Below are 17,841 nucleotides of genomic sequence, written 5' to 3' on the forward strand. Positions count from 1 at the left end.
GCTCCAGACTTTTACTGTCCTCCCAATTCATTTCTACTCTTTCCCCTATTTGTTATTTCTCTGCAAAACCAGCACCCATGCCACGATGCTGGCTCCAGCAATCTGGGTAGGAGCAATGTCTCCCTGCTGTAAACCCCAGGGAAGTTTTACTGGGGTCACCCACAGGTCACTGCCGCACCTATCTTAACTTCTTAGTAATATAAAGTTCAGTGAGAACAGATTATATTTTGAAAATTTAAGATTCCTAATGAAACACAAGAGAACAATTTTACCAACACCCCTATCTTGGAAACAGAATGATGAAGGACTAATGTAGTTGGGGTAACTAGTAGTAATAAAGTGATTCTGTTCCTAAAAACTTAATTAATGGAATTCTACTACCTGTGATTTGCTTCCTGCGTAACCACTGGTGCACACCAATAGCATTCGGGCTTTCTATAGCCACAGTTTAAATTATTATTGATTTATGCTTTGTGCTGGGTGATGGATTTCTTCTGATGCTGGAGAGGGTAAATGGCTTTACTCAGAAGAAAGTAAACACAATGAGACTGAAGTCAATGGCAGCACGTCAGTGATTCTTTCAGTCTATACACTTGATGCCACTAATTGCTAGACTGCCTTGCCTTTCTCACAAGTTACGCAGTTAGGGGCTGAACTCTCTAAGGCAGGGACAGGAAAAAAGATGCAAAATGATGAGGGTATACAGATTGGCAGCAGGAAAAAGCTCTGCATCAGGCCTCCTCAGTGCGGTCCCTGGACCTGCAGCACCAGCTTCCCTGGGAGCTGGACAGAAACACGGTCTGAGCCCCGCTCCAGAGCTGCTGACTCGGAAACCGTGGGGCAGGGGCACAGCCCTGTGTGTGTTTTGGGGTTTTTTAGGTTTTTTTTCTTTTAATTGCAACATAATTATAATTTTTACCTGATACAATATCTTAGTGTACAGTTCCATGAGTTTTGACAAATGAATCACTTTGTTCCAACTTAATTTTTTATCTTTTATTTTTAACAACCCCTTACAATTTTTTTTTTTTTTTTTTTTTTTTTTTTGGAGACAGAGTCTCATTCTGTTGCCCCCGCTAGAGTGCAGTGACATTATCATAGCTCACAGCAACCTCGAACTCCTGGGCTCAAGCTATCTTCTTGCCACACACAGCCTCCCGAGTAGCTGGGACTACAGGCACGTGCCACCGCGCCCAGCTAATTTCTGTATTGTTTGTAGAGACAGGGTCTCACTCCGGAGCTTTCAATTCCTGAGCTCAAGTGATCCTCCCGCCTCAGTTTCCCAGTGTGCTAGGATTACAGGTGTGACCCACTGTGCCTGGCTGATATTTTTGTTTTACCATTTTTAAGCACAGTTCAGGAGTATTAGCTATATTAACATTGTTGTGCAACAGACCTCTACAACTTTTTCACACTGTAAAACTGAAATTCTATCTCCACGAAACAGCAACTCCCCTTCTCCCCTCCTGCAGCCACTAAAGAACCTGTGCTTAGCCAAGCCCCCCAGGTGATTCTGATGTGCCCTAGTGTTTGGGGAGCCCTGCTCTAATGACCCCAGGCCGTAGGGGCTGCCAGGAATAGCAGAGAAAAGCAGCAGGCGTGACAGGGGCCTGGCACCAGGGAAGAGCTCCACACGAGTTGTGCTACTGGCCCATTCTGATTCTCCAGACCCAAGCCCCGGCACCCAGTGTGGACATGGCTCTGGGCTCGAGGCTAGGAGGATCCAAACACAGACAAATGGGCCACGTTGCTCATACACTTGTGTAGGCACAAGTTGAAGAAGGAAATTGTATTTTTCAACATTAGACCAGGTTCTAGAAACTTCACTGGATGACCCCAAAACTGATTCAGAAAGCTATCAACTCTGATTGGATGAGGGTGATTGTATGTTCATCAGTGGCCATGCCAGGCGGTCATTCAATTCTGACTTTGAATTTTTATCTCTCCATTTTAATTATTTATGCTTCTCACCTGGAAATTCCCAACTAATTCTCTCCAGTGGAAATTTCAGAAGGGTGCGATAACACAAAGGAAATAACCAGTGGCACTGCAAACCACAGAACAGTTTTGATTTACAAGTCATTAAAAGCAAGAGGCATTTACCGTTCTTTGCAGGCCAGAGGGGACTGCGTCATGAATAATGGAAAAAGCAAAGTGCATTAAGAACTATTCTGCAGATGATGTTATAATGTTCTCTCCGGGCCACGAAGGCACAGTTACCGAGGACTTCCTATGTGCCGGGCACATATCAATACATAGGCAGTAGCAACCCAGTCTTCAAGGGTCAAAATCAAACAAACCTACCCCGTTTCACTTCAACAGGTAGAGTTTCCGGATCATTATCTCCAGATTCTCAAAATACCCAGTGATTTAGTACCACAAGCAGATGGAGAGAGCTAAGAATTTTAGAAACAACACAAAGCATAGGCAATTTTAGACTTTTTGCTTTTCTTAAAAACAGCTCTGGTATATGCCATTATGTCCTGATTTCTGTAAATATAACAAACCAAGGACAATGCATCTGGGAGAAAATAGGCTCCAGCATTTTTCAGAAAAATAAATAAATAAATAAACAAACCAAAACCCAAACCACCACAGCTCTTAATTCCACAATGAGGAAGCACCCATAATGCTACGTTAAAGCTACGATCTCTAAATCCCACTCAATACCTCTTGGCTCAAATATCAGGCATTTTCTCTTCTTTTTAATTTGCATTATATGTGTCCATTTTTCTAGCCACTGTGACAGAGGATATTAAAAGAAGGCTTCCTTGTACTTTTACTCAAATGTGAAACGATACTCAGGATCTAAGAGGGTAATTGCAGCAATTCATATTTTTTTCATATTATTCCACGGCAATAAAATCCAAATGAGGCTCGCTATGTCCTCTGCTTTAAAAACTGTCACATTATCATGCTCTGCTTTGCCCTGCTCTCAACTGCTTCATTCAATGAAAACTTCAAGGGGAAATTTGTGAGACAGCTGTAATCATCCTCGGGTAATGCAAACAGTATGTGGTGGCATTATTAATGATCAGAACCGTGGGATTACTGTATTTAGCACAAAAAAGAAGAACATGAATTTTAAGGCATAAGTGTACTCAGATAGGACCTATACGCCTCTAAATACCAACTTCTAGTTTTTGTTTGCATCACTTTGATGCACAGAATTTCCATTTCTGCAGCATAAAGTAGCCTGAAGATGACTCTCCAAGCCAGGTTTTCTGTCATTTGGGTAGAGATTTTTGACAGAATTCTCTATTCCTGAGCAACACATCTATCTTCACCTTATTCATAAAACAGGATCATGAAATACATCCTTCATGTGAGTTTCAAAATAACCCAGAGTATGTGACATTTTATTTAAAATTGATATTTAACTGGATACTTTATCGAGCCATCCTTAATGCAATGTCATTGAAATTAAAAAAAAAAAAAGTTTAACTCCTGTTTCATTTTTAAGAAATAAAACTTGTTTTTTCAACTTGACAAGTATCCCACATAAAACTACATTAAAAACCAGCAACATCAGACCCTGGATGGGGACAGAAGGTCCAAACCAGAACTTCTATAGAACGCATCTCTACACATTCTGACATTTGTCTTTGAGCAAGGAGCAGGACAAGCAAGATGAGAGCAGGATAACAACCTCTCCATGTAGCAATTCTCTTAATGAGAGGACTGCCCGAGTCTGGCAAGATGATGTTTCCAGGAAGGATAATCGTTTCTATCGGCTGGTGTACATTCCCATAGCTGCTGTACTGCCCTACTAAACAGCCAACACGTAGAACCACCTGGTGGCTCATCCCAGTGGGTGTTCCTAGACAACACCACAAAGTTCTCGAGCCAGATTTTAAACTAACGCTAAATTAAGGGGAATCTGACTCTCAGAAAAGATTTAAACTAAGGGATCTTCATGTGAAGAAATCGTACAGTGGTGACTACAATCATGGTTGCTGTCACTGCTTATGTCCAAAACTGTACCCAAAAAGTGGAAAAACACTTGCTCCGCTTTATGAAGAGCTCACTAGCTTCATATACAGAAAACATTAATTACAAAGTCAACGACCCAATTGAAAAAGGCACAAAGGCTATGAACAAGATATTAAAGACAAAAGAAATATAAATGGCTCATAAGTACGTGAAAATATGCTTAACTTTGCTCATAATTACAAAACTAGAAATTAAAAACAGGATGCCATTTCTCATTTTTAAAAAATGGCAATAAAAGAAGAGCTTGATGTTCATTCCTTAACGGTGAGGTTCAGGATGACGGCAGCCCTCACACACTGCTGCAGGACCATAACCTTGCCTTAATCTTGGAGGGCAATTTGGTAATACTTATCAAAATTTTAAATTCCTATGGTTATTGACTGAATTTCACTTAAATTCCACGGCTAGGAAGTTTCCCTCTGTAAAACATATTTTGCGTAAGTGTATAGAAGTATGTGTAGAGCACAATTTGTAGTAGTGAGAAACTGTACAACCTAAGTGTCTCTCCTAGGGTCTGGTTAAATAAATTACTGGTTAAATATGGCCTGCTACACAACTCCATGAATTATGATACATTCATAGAATGGAACGGTTTTGCGGCTGTTCAAAAGAATGCAAACAATCTCTGTATACTGACACAGGAAGATACCTAAGATATATTGTTAAATTAAAAACCCATAGAACATTATCTATAATGTGATTCCACTGGTGTAAAAAAATCTTTTAAAGAATAAATGTATACATGTTTGCTGTGCAAATTCCCCAGAAGAGACACACAGTAGCCCCTTCTGGAGGTGGCATCAAAAGGAAGAGTCAAAATAATGGGATTTTGCTTCTGACTTTCCATAAAGTCTATACTGTATTTTTATGCAATAATTATGATGTTTTACATTAATTTTTAAATCCACCTCCCCCTAGTGCCAAGCTACAAATTGTGAGGTCTGTCAAAGATGAGACGTCATGGTTTCATGGTTTCGTGTCTGGCTTAATTCTGAGGCTCTTAGGGGCAGAGGGAGGAGGTGAGGGGTGATGGCCACCGCAGACTGGAAAAGCGAGTTTGAAAAGGTTTCACTGTGTACTAAAAGCAAAGCCTTTTGCTTCTCTTCCAATAATGAATCCAGTTAAGCTGACGCTTTCCTCAAAGGGAGCAATATAAATAACAACGTGCTCAGTTTCCAGCCAAAGGTGAAGCCCAGTTTTATTTCTGTAGTATATCTAATGTATTTGGTGAATGCCGGCCAACTCACCTGCTGTTGTAGGCAGAATGACGGCCAAAAGTTGTACAAGTTCTAATCCCTGAGACTGTGAGTATGTTGGGTTACATGGCAATGCGGAATTAAAGCTGCATATGGAATGAGGGCTACTAATCAACTGATCTTAAAATACAAAGATCATCCAAGACTCTCTGGGTGGGCTCAACGGAATCACAGGGAGCCTTAAACGTGGAAGAGGGAGGGAGAGGAGGGTAGTGGGAGGGAGGTGTGAGTATGGAAGCAGGGTCAACATGTAATGCTCCTGGCTCTGAAGACCGAGGAAGGGGCCACAAGCCAAGGAAAGCAGGCGGCCTCTAGAAGCTGGAGAATCCAAGGAAACAGAGTCTCCCCAGACCCTCCAGAAAGGAACTCAGCCCTGCCAACACCTTGATTTAGCCCACGAAGACCTGTGTCAGACTTCTAACCCACAGAATCGTAAGTTAATAAATTTGTGGTAATTTGTTACGGCAGCAATCGGAAACTAATACAACCTACTTATATTTCCTTTATTTCTCTATACCCAGACTTCATCTGGTGCATAAACCTGGGGTATGCTGTGAAGATCGGCCTACCTGGGCTTCATCACCTCTGCATGCTCACGGCCCGAAACCCACACTGACAACTGGCCAGGTGACTTTGGGATTTCCTCAGAGGAAACCCAGGCAAGACACCAGCAACAAAACTACCTGGATGATTAGTAAGTTAGCTATATCTGGAGAAGCCATATTTGAATAAGTTATTAATGGAAGCTATTTGTAAATCATGCCCCACAAACAAATGGCAGATGCCATATTTACATCCAGACTACTCCTATGGAAGAAAGACTAACCAAAGAAAAATGAATCTCACTTAAGAAGCCCAGAATAGCACAACAACAAATATTCTTAAGGATTTCCCAACATACTTCGTACCTATAAATAAAGATACGCTAGGTTGACCAAAGAACAATTTTAATAAGGGCTGACTTACTACTGAGTGCCAGACACTGAGATGAGCACTGTAAATATATGATCTCACATAATTCTCACAACATCTCCATCAGGAAATTACTACTATTGCCACCATTAATAATTCATAAGCTCACGTTCTTACAGGCAATAATTGAAAGCGCTTGGGTTCAAAGTGCTCTGTCAGACTCTACAGCTGGGACCCTGGAGAGACATCATTCTAATCCCCCCACATCAAGGAACAGCTTAAAGTGACTTTCCTCTACACCAAAATGCTGACGAGAAGAAAGAGAAAATAGTAGCTTCATTCCTATGATCCTAGAAATACAATCATTTAACTACCACTCCCCCAAATGCTCTTAGGACTTGGAAATCATATCACTTTTAAATCATATCACCAGTCAAATTTCTAAACCAGGATCTCTTGTTTTTACTGTTATTTTATACCTTATGTCCTCCCATTGATTGCTTCTTAAAAAAAAAAAAAACAGAACCTGTGTTCTCAAAGGATATAAACAAAAAGCTAGCTTTTGTGAGGTGGGGACGAGGGTTTACAAAGGCTTCTGCCGAGGCTCAGTCAGTAACCGTCATGAACGCCTGGCCCTCACTTCTGCAGGGCACCGGGAGTCCCCACTCACCTGGAAGAGAACCACTGATCTAGCAGAGCAATAGCTAAAATGGACAAGTATTTCCCCACTGTGGGGGTTTCTATTCATTCCAAATAAAGCTTTTAGTGCTAAAAATTCATCAAAATGGAATTTTTTAAAGGCAGGTCAACATAAAAGTAAGTCCCTTCCTCTTGCTTCCATTTCTTTTCTCAATTCAATACATGAAATTGGTATCAATCTATTATGAGAAAAGTTCACATCCCCCAAAGGAGTCATTTTCTCCCTGAATTACATAATGAATATATTTTTAAAGCCAGAACTACAAGCTGGCTCTGCATTTTAGTACACAAGAAAAGAAGATATTTAGAATCTGAAACATACTTTCTGAAAAATAATGTCATTACTGGGGTGGGTCCATTTCCAGAGTAACCCACAAAGCTATTTTAAACTCATAACGTGGGTTAAATCCTACACATTTGCTATAACACATTGAGATTTGATACTCTTACAATATTAATTTTAAAATAACTATAAAAAAACAGAGTTATATACCTCTCTTATTCTTTCTAAAAGAAAGCAATTCTGATGAGATGATCAAGGACTGTGAATGGAGATTTAGGGAAACTTGAAGAGGACTTCCATGGTTTTAAGGATTGATACACTGTTCTCAATTATGTTCAGTTTCATTTCCAAAATAGTTACGGTTTCCTTTTCCTTTCCTTCACATGGCTGTATTTCAACCACTCTTCTTGTAATTATTAGTGACAAGATCATTTACTAGGATTACCGTAGCCAATAAAGAGAACCTCATGCGACTAAGGATAGGCCACTGCAGGCTTAGCTGGCTGTGGATACTGAGTGACAGAAAAGGGTAGGGTTTGGGGGAATGGGAAGGCACTGTCGCCAGAGGAAGAAAAAAGACAGTGGTGACAGAGCATCATACGACACTAACTGCGTGCTCATCTCCTCACAGAGCCCGGCTCCCTGCCCTGGCTGTTCTAATACCTGCAGAGGCAGGGAGGGTTATGGTCCTAAGATGCATGGGGACAGGATGAACAGCCAAACAGTTACTGGTGCAGTAGGTTTAAGTATAATAGAAGTGGCTGTTTGAGTCCTATATTCACACGGTCTGAAAAACATTTCCAGACCTTACAGATGATTCTACAGCTCACTTGTTTGCTCTCGCCATTTCAAAATCCACGTAACACACAATCTACTTTTCACCTAGTTGGTCACACCTATCATTATTACCAAAGACATGACCAATGTGCAATTGTGATTTAGCACACAGTAAGCCCCTGCAATGCACAGTGCCATGAGTTGGCTACGAATCCCAATTCAAATTGCCAAAGGGATACAAGAACGCATCGATTAGCTGAGGCAAAACCCAAAGTATACATGAGAAATATTTCACTCTTTTCTTCCACAACATTCTTTCCCAAGATCATAAATCTCTGAGCACCGACTTTCCATCTTCAGAAAGAGAACGTCATCAGAGCCAGCAAATAAATCACCTTGAGAATAGTCATTCATTGTGGGCAAATAAAAATGTAAGCCAGGCAGATGGTGAAAAGCTCATTTCTATTGGTATAATTTCATGGGAGTGGGCAAGTGAAAAGGAAATAGAGAGAATTGTGAAATTTGGGGCCACTTTTATAGGATGAGAATAAATACCCAAAACAACAGAATACTAAAAGTTTTCATACCGCATCACTATAATCTCTTCAACTCTTCAACTCTGGTTCAGAGCTTTCCTCCTTCGTGACAACAGGAAGGATAGGGAGGAAAAGAGAAGAGGGGAGGAGGAGGGAAAACCCATACTAAACACGCAGTGCTATAAGTCCTTTGCATTCACCAGTTTTAAAGCGCTCAATTCTCTGAGTACTGCTACGGGATAGGAGAGATTATACCACTGGTGATTTTTTTCATATGGCTCCAGCTCACAATTGGCAAATCAAAGCCGGCTACCTCCTAACATTCTGGTGGGTGTTTATGTCATAAAGCCATGCTGGCCTGGGGGGAGGGGAGAGAAGAGAGGCAACATGGTGTACATGCCTAAGGCTACCCCCAAAGACTTAGTCCAGTGTCCAAATCCATTAAAAGCCTCGAAACAGGTCAGGCACGGTGGTTAATGCCTGTAATCCCAGCACTTTGGAGGCTGAGGTGGGAGGATCACTTGAGCCCAGGAGTTCAAGACCAGCCTGGGCAACATTGTGAGACTCCATCTCTACAAAAAATCTAAATATTAGCTGGGAATGGTGGTACACGCCTGTAGTTAGCTATTTGGGAGGCTGAGGGAGGAGCATCATTTGAGCCCAGGAGTTTGAGGTTGCAGTGAGTTACAATGACATCATTGCACTGTAGCCTGGGTGACAGAGAGACATCCTGTCTCTATTAAAAAGAAAAAAAGCCCCCAAATACTTCCAACTGGTCCCAGCAAAGGCATGATTTGGGACCTTTCCACTATACTCCACTCCTCGCTTATAGAGGCAACATGCAGCCAAGGACACAAAACCTTACTATCACCCAAGAAAAGGAAGAGAGGAAGAAGAAAGGAAATAGGATGGAGGGAAGAAAACGTCCTTGAAAAAGTAGCCTAAACTGCAATTAATCCCGCAAAGCTACACAGGAAAATATACTATCATGCCTTGTAGTCAGAGAGCTCATGAAAGCTGCCAGAAACCAAGCCCAAGAAGTTCTTAGGTTTGTGCATGATGGTTATGTTATTGAGTTGTTAAGAAGAAAAAGGAAAGAGGGCAGAGAAATGCTATTTTGCAAGACAGAAAGGAGCTCTTAACCATGGGAAGTACAATAATTACAGCCCACTAGAGTACCATAGAAGCACAACTTCAAATTCCATGTCATCTCAGTTGCTACAGACCACAGGTGACCCACAGCCGTATACCACCAGGACCTACACAGGCTTGGTGTACTAACCATGAAAACATCACTTGGCTCCTGCTGCTAATCTCAAGATTTAAAGAATAATTATAACTATTATGAAATATGCATGGAGCTAATGATCTGGGTTATGAAAATCTGCTAAACCAAGGAAGGGCTCTATTCAATGCCCAGGACATAGTAGAAGCTCAATTAATATTTGCTGAATGCATAAATGAACTTTGTTGCATAGATGCATAACAATGTCTTACTATACTGGAACACAGAACAAACTAATGAGGGAAGAGTGTATTTTCAAGCATAAGTAACAATCTGGATCCTTGTGATTTTCACTAAGCCTTGAGGGTCTAGGAGGCATATCTTCCATATTTGCCTGAAAGGTGAACTACTTTCACTCCAGACCAACAGCCAGAAGGAAAAAAGAGAAAATCTAGATAATCATATCACTGTTCATTCCTATCATGTCATGATGTAAATGGAGTGGCTCTTCTAAAAAGTTATAGTAAGAATTCCACATATAACCACAACCATCTAGAACTTGTTGGATAGTTGGTCAAGGTCAATGGTTAGAAATGGACCAATTAGTAGGAGAGTCTTCTGCCTGGAGAGCTCCAGGACACTGACCAATGAATCTCATCACAGCAGCACATGTAAGTCAAATGCCACTCAATAGGTTAAACTTCCTTCTGCTGGGGCCACCAGAACCCTTACGGGAGAGACAGAACAGAGACGAAAGCAAGCGGGAAACATGCCTTTTAGTCACGAACTCTACCAATGAATCTCATCGTTCACATTCATTCATTCAATATTTACAGAACATCTACTACATGCATCATACTGTCCTAAATATTCTGGAGTCTCCAGAGAAGAATCAGACATGCAGTCTGCCCTCAAAGAATTTCGTCTACGAGATGAAACAGCCAGGTTAGAAAAGTCTTAGGGAGTGAAGGCGACCACTGCATGAAGATAATCTGCTCTGGATAGATTAGGGGGTACAGTAGACATGACCTGTTCCCACCCAAAAGCCATTACCCTCTTCTCCCTTGCTAACAAAAACCCAGTTATGGTCTCTCTAGGATCCAAGACCCCCCTCTGATCTCTAGGAGGGCACACTTCTCTCCACAGTCAGAGAGGATGATTCATGAAAATCCAGTGACCCATTACAAGTTATAGGTCTCAGGATAGATCTGTGATCCAGGTCTGGCTATGAGACAATAGAAGTGTACTAAGGGGCTTTCCCTTCCCAAATAAAGACAAGTCTTGAGAAAAGCCCCCATTTCTTCCTTCCTTCTAAAGGATGTGTTGTGAGGATGCAATGATTGGGAGCTATGACGCTGCAACCACAAAGTGACAAACACAAAGATTAAAAAGCCAACAGCCGGAAGAATGGAAGACTTCTGTATCTTTGAGGCCTTCCTGAGTTATTGCACCAAACCTGGAACCACCTGCTAGTAGAATTCTTTTGTGAGAAAATTAAATGTATTACTGTTTAAGCTGCTAATTGTTGGATTTTCTGTTATTTGCAGCTGAAAGAATCTTACCCAATACAGTAGATGGTGTGGTAGAAAGAAAAAGGCACTAGGTTTGGGAGAAAGGAAGTCCAGATATCAATTTTGTCTCTACTACTGACCAGTTTTGTGATGCTTTGCAAAATCAGTCAACCACTCCAGTGGGGAGTGGCTATTTGACTCCTAAAGACTCTTCTAAGATATAATCATTCATTGGCCATGATTCAAAGAAAAAAAACGTCTATGCTACAGAACCTGGGAAGGAAATACAATCTGATTGATGATGAGATGAGAACTAGGGTGGGGAAGAGTAACCCTATCACCCATGAACTTATTTGTAACGAATTTTAAATGTGATCAATGACATTTCCTGTGTAGCAACCATTTGTAATAAAACTCTGTGAGGTTATCACAGGATTTCCAATCATGTAAGTAGTGATAGCTGCCTCACTCCTAGGTCACACTGTTGACAACAAATAAATAGGTGCCAAGTATTTTGAACAAACCTGTAATGTTGAAAATTTGAGTTAAAGGAATTATCTAAAGGATCAAAACAACATATTACCTTATTTATGTTCAAATATCTGTCACCATCCCACACCTGACACATCCTCCATCAACATCTACCTATATGTTTATGTATCGTGGAGATGAAGAAGAAACGGATGATAAAGACAATTGAGGGAACTGAAGTAGCCCGGTTTCAACTTGAATGTCAGAGGATTTCAAACTGACAGCTTTATATGTTAAGTGGTTCAAAAGTTCAGTGCTAAAATGACAATTCAACCAAAAGCATGAAAATTCTTGAGGCAGAACTCAGTTAAACCTTTTATATCAGTCTCCCTCCTTTATTTTTAAAACAATTTTCCTACCTTTGGGAAGCGGGGATTATGACATACTTACTTGAAAATTCAATTACGCAACTTTCTAAGCAAAGTCCATTTGGCTTACTTAGATGCTGATCTAGTGCTCAGTCCATAAGACATTATGAGAAGTCTTTCTAAACCTGCTAGACTTGAGAGGTCTAGGGTGTGTGGTCTCTTGACAGAATTGTTGCCACTGGAATCCAATTAGGCAAAGCTTCCAACTAGGACAACCAACAGAGGTTGACGGGAGTTGGTGGCATGCTCTGAGGCACAGGCTTAAAAGCCCACTGCTTAGGGTCTCCAGCAGTGAGACTAATAGTACTGACTGTCCTAAAACCAGGGCTAGCTGTCTGTACACCAGACATTTGCCTCAAATAATTAACACATTAGTTTTCCATCTTATCCATTGAGGATTGGAAGAAGTTTTTCAAATCCAAATGTTCTTCAACTAATGAATGGATAAATAAACTCTAGATCCAATGGCTACTACTCAACACAAAAGGGATGAGTTACTATGATTCACATAACATCATGGATGGATCTCGGATGCGTTATGCTAAGCAACAGAAGCCCAACTCAAAAGGCTACATACTCCATGACTCCATTTATATGACACTCTAGAAAAGGTGAAACTATAGGGACAGGACACAGATCAGTGGTTGCCAAAAGCTGGGGGGAAGATTTGACTAAAAAGGGACATAAGAGAACTCTGTGGGTGGGGTGGGGTGATAGAACTGTTCTGCACAGACTGAGTATAGTATCCTTTACCCAAAATGCTTGGGACCAGAAGTTTTCAGATTTTAGATTTTTTCCAGATTTTGGAATATTTGTATTACACCGGTTAAGTGTCCCAAATCCAAAAATATGAAATCCAAAACACTCTGTTGGGCACTTCCTTTAAGTGTTATGGCACCCCTCCAAAAGTTTCAGATTTTGGAGCATTTTGGATTATGGATTTTTAGATTAGGGATACCCAACTTACACTTTGATTTGTTAAAACTGATAAAACTGCATTTTAAATGGGTGAATTATATTGTTTGTGAATTATGCCTCAATCAACCTGACTTTTAAAAATATTACGGTTTTGTCTCTCAGAGACATCCCTCAGGAAGGTGAGTGTGCATGGCCACACGTGAGCTCTGTCATTCACGATGAGTCTCCTCACGGCACTGTGCTCTCCTATGCCAACAGCCTAACCAGTCATGATGCAAAGCAGGAAACAGAAACCACTCCAGGTATTTCAATAAGAGGGATTTAATATGGGAATTAGGTGCCTACAGAATCATTAAAGGGGCTGAAGAAGCAGAAGTCAGGGGGTCCTTGGACTTTTGAATTCATGGTCACACGTTGTAGACAGCTGTGGTCCCAAGGTCAGGAAGCTGCTGCTGCTGCCACAACAGCTTCTCATACCCAGGCAGGTGGGACTAAGGTCCCAGACCAATGAGTGTGGCCACCACAACTGCCACCACAACATTCAGATCTCCGTGACCTTGCCTGCCAGCAGCACCAGCAGAAGGAACTTGGTCTTCCAAAACTCACACAAATGTATCTCACTGTTACACCCTTAGAATTCCAGCCATAACAAAGTCGGGGACATGTTGCTGTTAGGTTTCCAATCTCTCCAATCAGCAGGGTTGAACGACGGTCAAGAGAGCTAGTCCACAGTGTCTACTCCATTAACCATCTTTCTTGTCCTAAAACACGGCATATTTGATGAAGCAGCACAACAAAAACCCTTTTCTGTCTACACATATATTTTAAATGGTATTTGAGCATTGAAAACTGTTCTACTAATGGGTAAAACCAAGATCCTAACTCATTTCATTATGGAAGAATATATTTCATTTTCACATTTAGTTAGTTCTAGCCCCAGCAGAATAAAATTTTAAGATCACTGCATTTAATAACAGAGCCAACCACAGTTCTCTTCTAACTCATATATTAAATACACACTGCTCTTTGAGTTTTATTCCACCGAGAATTATACAGACTAAGCCTGAAAATGCATTAGTTTTCCAGATGTAAGTTATTATATGGCAAGACAGAACCAAAACAGGGAAAGTACCTTCTGTATCTTAATTTTTATCCCCAAAGACATAAAATGATTAAAATAATAAACAGAAGAACACAGTTTATTAAGCTAAAGTACCATAATAACTATGATTCTTAAAATTAGTTCCCCAATGATCACTTACAGAAGTAACTATATTCTCTATATCAAAAGGGATAAGGAACCTTCTTCTAAGGAATTTTTAGCCTCTGGGAATTTCACTTCATTCCTTATAGAGCTATTTCTCCAAATTGTATAGAAGGGAGGCAATGAAAACATTTTCCTTTTTTTCTGACAAGAAAACTATTGGGTGGATATTGCTAGCTTCTTCAACTATTAAGACAAAAAATGTGACAAAGCACAATGGCCTCAAAAGAAAAACAGTGTTCAACCAACAGGAGCTGTTTGGGTTTTGAGAATCATCTAGAGTAGTCGCTGGGAAAAATGATGGAAGTCTTTGCAAAAGAACTCTAATTCTCCCTTCTCAGAAAACCATCAAACACCATCCCCCTCCATAAGTCTTTCACTGCTATCAAGAATCATAAACAGCATCTTATATTGCTCTGACAAAAGGATTAAGGGCAAAAATGACAGCCAGAAATTAATGACTGTCCCTAACTTAATGAGAAAAGCTCTAATTCTTTTCCTTCAGGGTATTTTCAAAGAGTTGAACATGGGAATAGTTATTTCTTATGGACAATTATATATTATCTTTTACAAATGCTGTTGACTCATGAGGCAAAGTAGGCAACAATTTTATGTAAAAACAACAGACCTGGCCTCTCTAACTTTGGAGGGTCAGAGAAAGCACCTATCAGGGAAAAGCAGAGGAAACACTAAGAAAGATTCACAGAGTAAGGAATATCGCCAGCCCTATTAAGTAAGTTTATTAGGTTCCAGCCCGTTAGGTTTTGCCCGAAAATGCTGCTGGAAATGATGATTAAAGATCTAATGACTCACTTCTCTACCATGCACACCATCGCCAACTTACCTTTCAATGCACTTACATGTCACCCGCGTGTTTTTTTTCAGCCTGAAACTCCTTGTAAATATGGGCCAAATACTTTTCAAAAATTCACAGCCCCTATTCACTTCACACCCTGCCGCTAAGGCACCTTAAAGACACTCATGAAATATTTGTAGGCAGACTAATCTGCCTTTATAAGAGCTATGCTACTAAGTCATTGTCACCAAAAATGAAGCTTAGAGAAATTGATAACCAAGACCATTTGATCAAAGAAGCTGCCCTGGGGCTTTCAGCCTTACAAAACAGATTTTGTGCATGTTCCACAATTTTCAGGCTAAAATGATTTCAACTGACATTAAGAACAACTCTAACGCATGGTTAAAGGCGGCTTCAAGCTAGTTCAAGCGATTATCTCAAGAGGATATGTGCATCAAAAAAAAATAAAATAAATTTACTCACGACACAAAGCAAAAGTGATACAAGGCAACAGTGCATTTGGCTCCCTTCCAGCTGCCACTTACAGGCAGAGTCAGGAGAGCCAAGCCGAGGGCAGACGACAAGTCCACGAAGCCTGTTGGGCCTGGCTGGTCGTCAAGATCCACAAGGGCTGCTCCTCCGTGACAAGGCAGTGTAGTAGCCTCTGCAGCCAGGACTGGGCTGCAGTACAAAGGCCTACAAGGAGTCTGGACCACTGTCCCACGGGTGCCGGCCTGGGTCAGGGGCATGCAGGAGTCGAGCATGTGAGGCAAGAGCTTGTATCAGCAGGAACCACAGGAAGGAGCCATTATTCAGAGGAGCGACATGATATATTGTAACTGCTCCCGTCATGTCAATAGGCATCATTTTAATGGGCCTGTTAGAATTTCTCCCACTTGAAGTTGAAATGGCTCCCATTTCAATGAAAATAGGAGATTCCTCATTCGGAGGATCACAATTCACCCACAGCAGCTGCCTGCCACAAGAACAAGAGAAGTGCCAGGCACGCACATAGCTGATTTTGTCTCTCCAGGCAATGCTTCCATTTTATAATTTGTCTCCTCTTAAAACAAAGAGATGAGCAAGTTACAAATATAATTACTATATTTATGAACAAGCAATAATACAAGCCACGAATGCGCTACGAGAGGACGCTGGCTTACCTCTGGCTCTGGCCGCAAGGCTGGCTCGTCTTCGGCGGAGTTTGGTAAGATTGCCCAGGTTATGTTGGCACTGGCTGAAGGCAAAGAGCCAAGTGTCCCATTCTTCATCTGCTCTGTGGAATGTGACTTGGGCCCGTGCCATCCCAGGACGTTTTCTGAAATAAAGACCTAGAATGATGCCAAGTATTTTCCAGATTAAACATTCATAGCTCATGACATATTTGTACCTCCCAGTATGAGGAGACTTACTTCAAATGGGCCCAACGTAAAACAGGGGGGGCTTGTTTTGAATAAAGTACTGAGTGTAGATGGTAGACTCTGACTGTCTATTCATGAACTCGTTTCTGTATAAATTCAAGATCAGAATCATAACAGGCTGTTTCTCTCTCCAGCCCTGGACAAAAATAATTCCCATGTCACCAAAGTCAGATAAACATAAATTTCTTTATTTTCAACTTTTCAAAAATATTTTTAAATATTTACAATAAAAACCACAAGTCAAATTTAATCAAAAATGGCGGCTCAAAATGTGGCGAACGCCAACGAACACAATGAACATGGCTCAGAAAAGACGCCTGGCCCTGCCCCCAGATGTGCCTGGGTGTGCAGATGGCAGGAAGCCCCACCGCAAAGGACAGACACACTCACTCCATTCTAGCAAGAAACACTTTTCTAAATATCAATCTGGTAAACCAACAAATTTTTCTAATCCTCCCTCAACCCCTTGGGGGGGAAAAAAAAAGACTTTCTACTCTAATATTGTTTTTTTAAGTGTCATGTGTTATTGTATTAATAGAATATTTTTCTATGCCTCCTAATGGGGAGAGGAGTAGCCAGAGGCAGATTTCTTTACCCCATAGCAACTCTGTCATTCAAATAAATTGGTCTCAAACTCAGCTGCCTAACACTCTGGAGATTGTGTTTCCAGTCTAAGAGCAAGGGTAAAGACAAAGAAAAGTTAGGCACAAGTGGAGATTGACTCAGGAGTTAAAACTCAACCTTTCAGGGTCTCAGGTGTTCCATCGATAAAGCAATCATATCTGTCAGCCTTTTCTCTAGAGTTAAAGAAAAATCTACAAGTATCCCAAACTTTCCTGAGGTATTCCCAGGGGAATCTGGTCGACGGAAGCAAAATAACAGACATACAAAAGGGCTACCTATGTGCTTACACAGGTAATGTGTTGCTGGGTACAGTATCATCTAATTCAAGTACATTTTTCTGCAAAAATGCTTTTTTAAAATGTCAAGTGTTAGATCACATAACTCTGCCACTTAAAAGCCTAAAGTGGCTTCTCATTGCAGCCGGAATAAAATCTAAACTGCCTGGCTCTCCTCTGCGGCCCAAGAGCCGAGGTCTGCCCAGCCTCATTTTGTTCTCTCTCTCCCCAGTGCTCAGCATGCTCAGTTCATGCTGGTATTTTTTCCATTCCTCAAATGAGCCAAGTTTGTTTCAGTCTTGGAGCCTTTGTGGGTACTGCTCCTCCCTCCAGTCCTTCTATGTGGAGGGAGGGGAGGTCTGTGTACATCCAGGAGCAGCTAAACATCACTTCTTTAGAAAGGCCTTCTGGAACCCCACTGACCAAAGTAGCACCCCGCAGGTGCTCCCTGT

The 17,841-nt window shown here is 41.1% G+C and overlaps 1 protein-coding gene across 2 annotated transcripts in view; it reads right to left on the reverse strand.

Moving 5' to 3' along the window:
- Positions 1 to 17,841, reverse strand: part of OSBPL10 (oxysterol binding protein like 10) — a 273,686-nt gene that overhangs the window by 46,266 nt on the left and 209,579 nt on the right. For both annotated transcript variants that reach the window (XM_069473350.1, XM_069473349.1), the window contains one exon: positions 16,233 to 16,387. In XM_069473350.1, coding sequence (XP_069329451.1) covers positions 16,233 to 16,387 — 155 coding nt within the window. The remainder of the gene's footprint in view (positions 1 to 16,232; positions 16,388 to 17,841) is intronic.

The sequence above is a fragment of the Eulemur rufifrons genome, chromosome 7 (assembly GCF_041146395.1).
Source record: "Eulemur rufifrons isolate Redbay chromosome 7, OSU_ERuf_1, whole genome shotgun sequence".
NCBI lineage: Eukaryota > Metazoa > Chordata > Mammalia > Primates > Lemuridae > Eulemur > Eulemur rufifrons.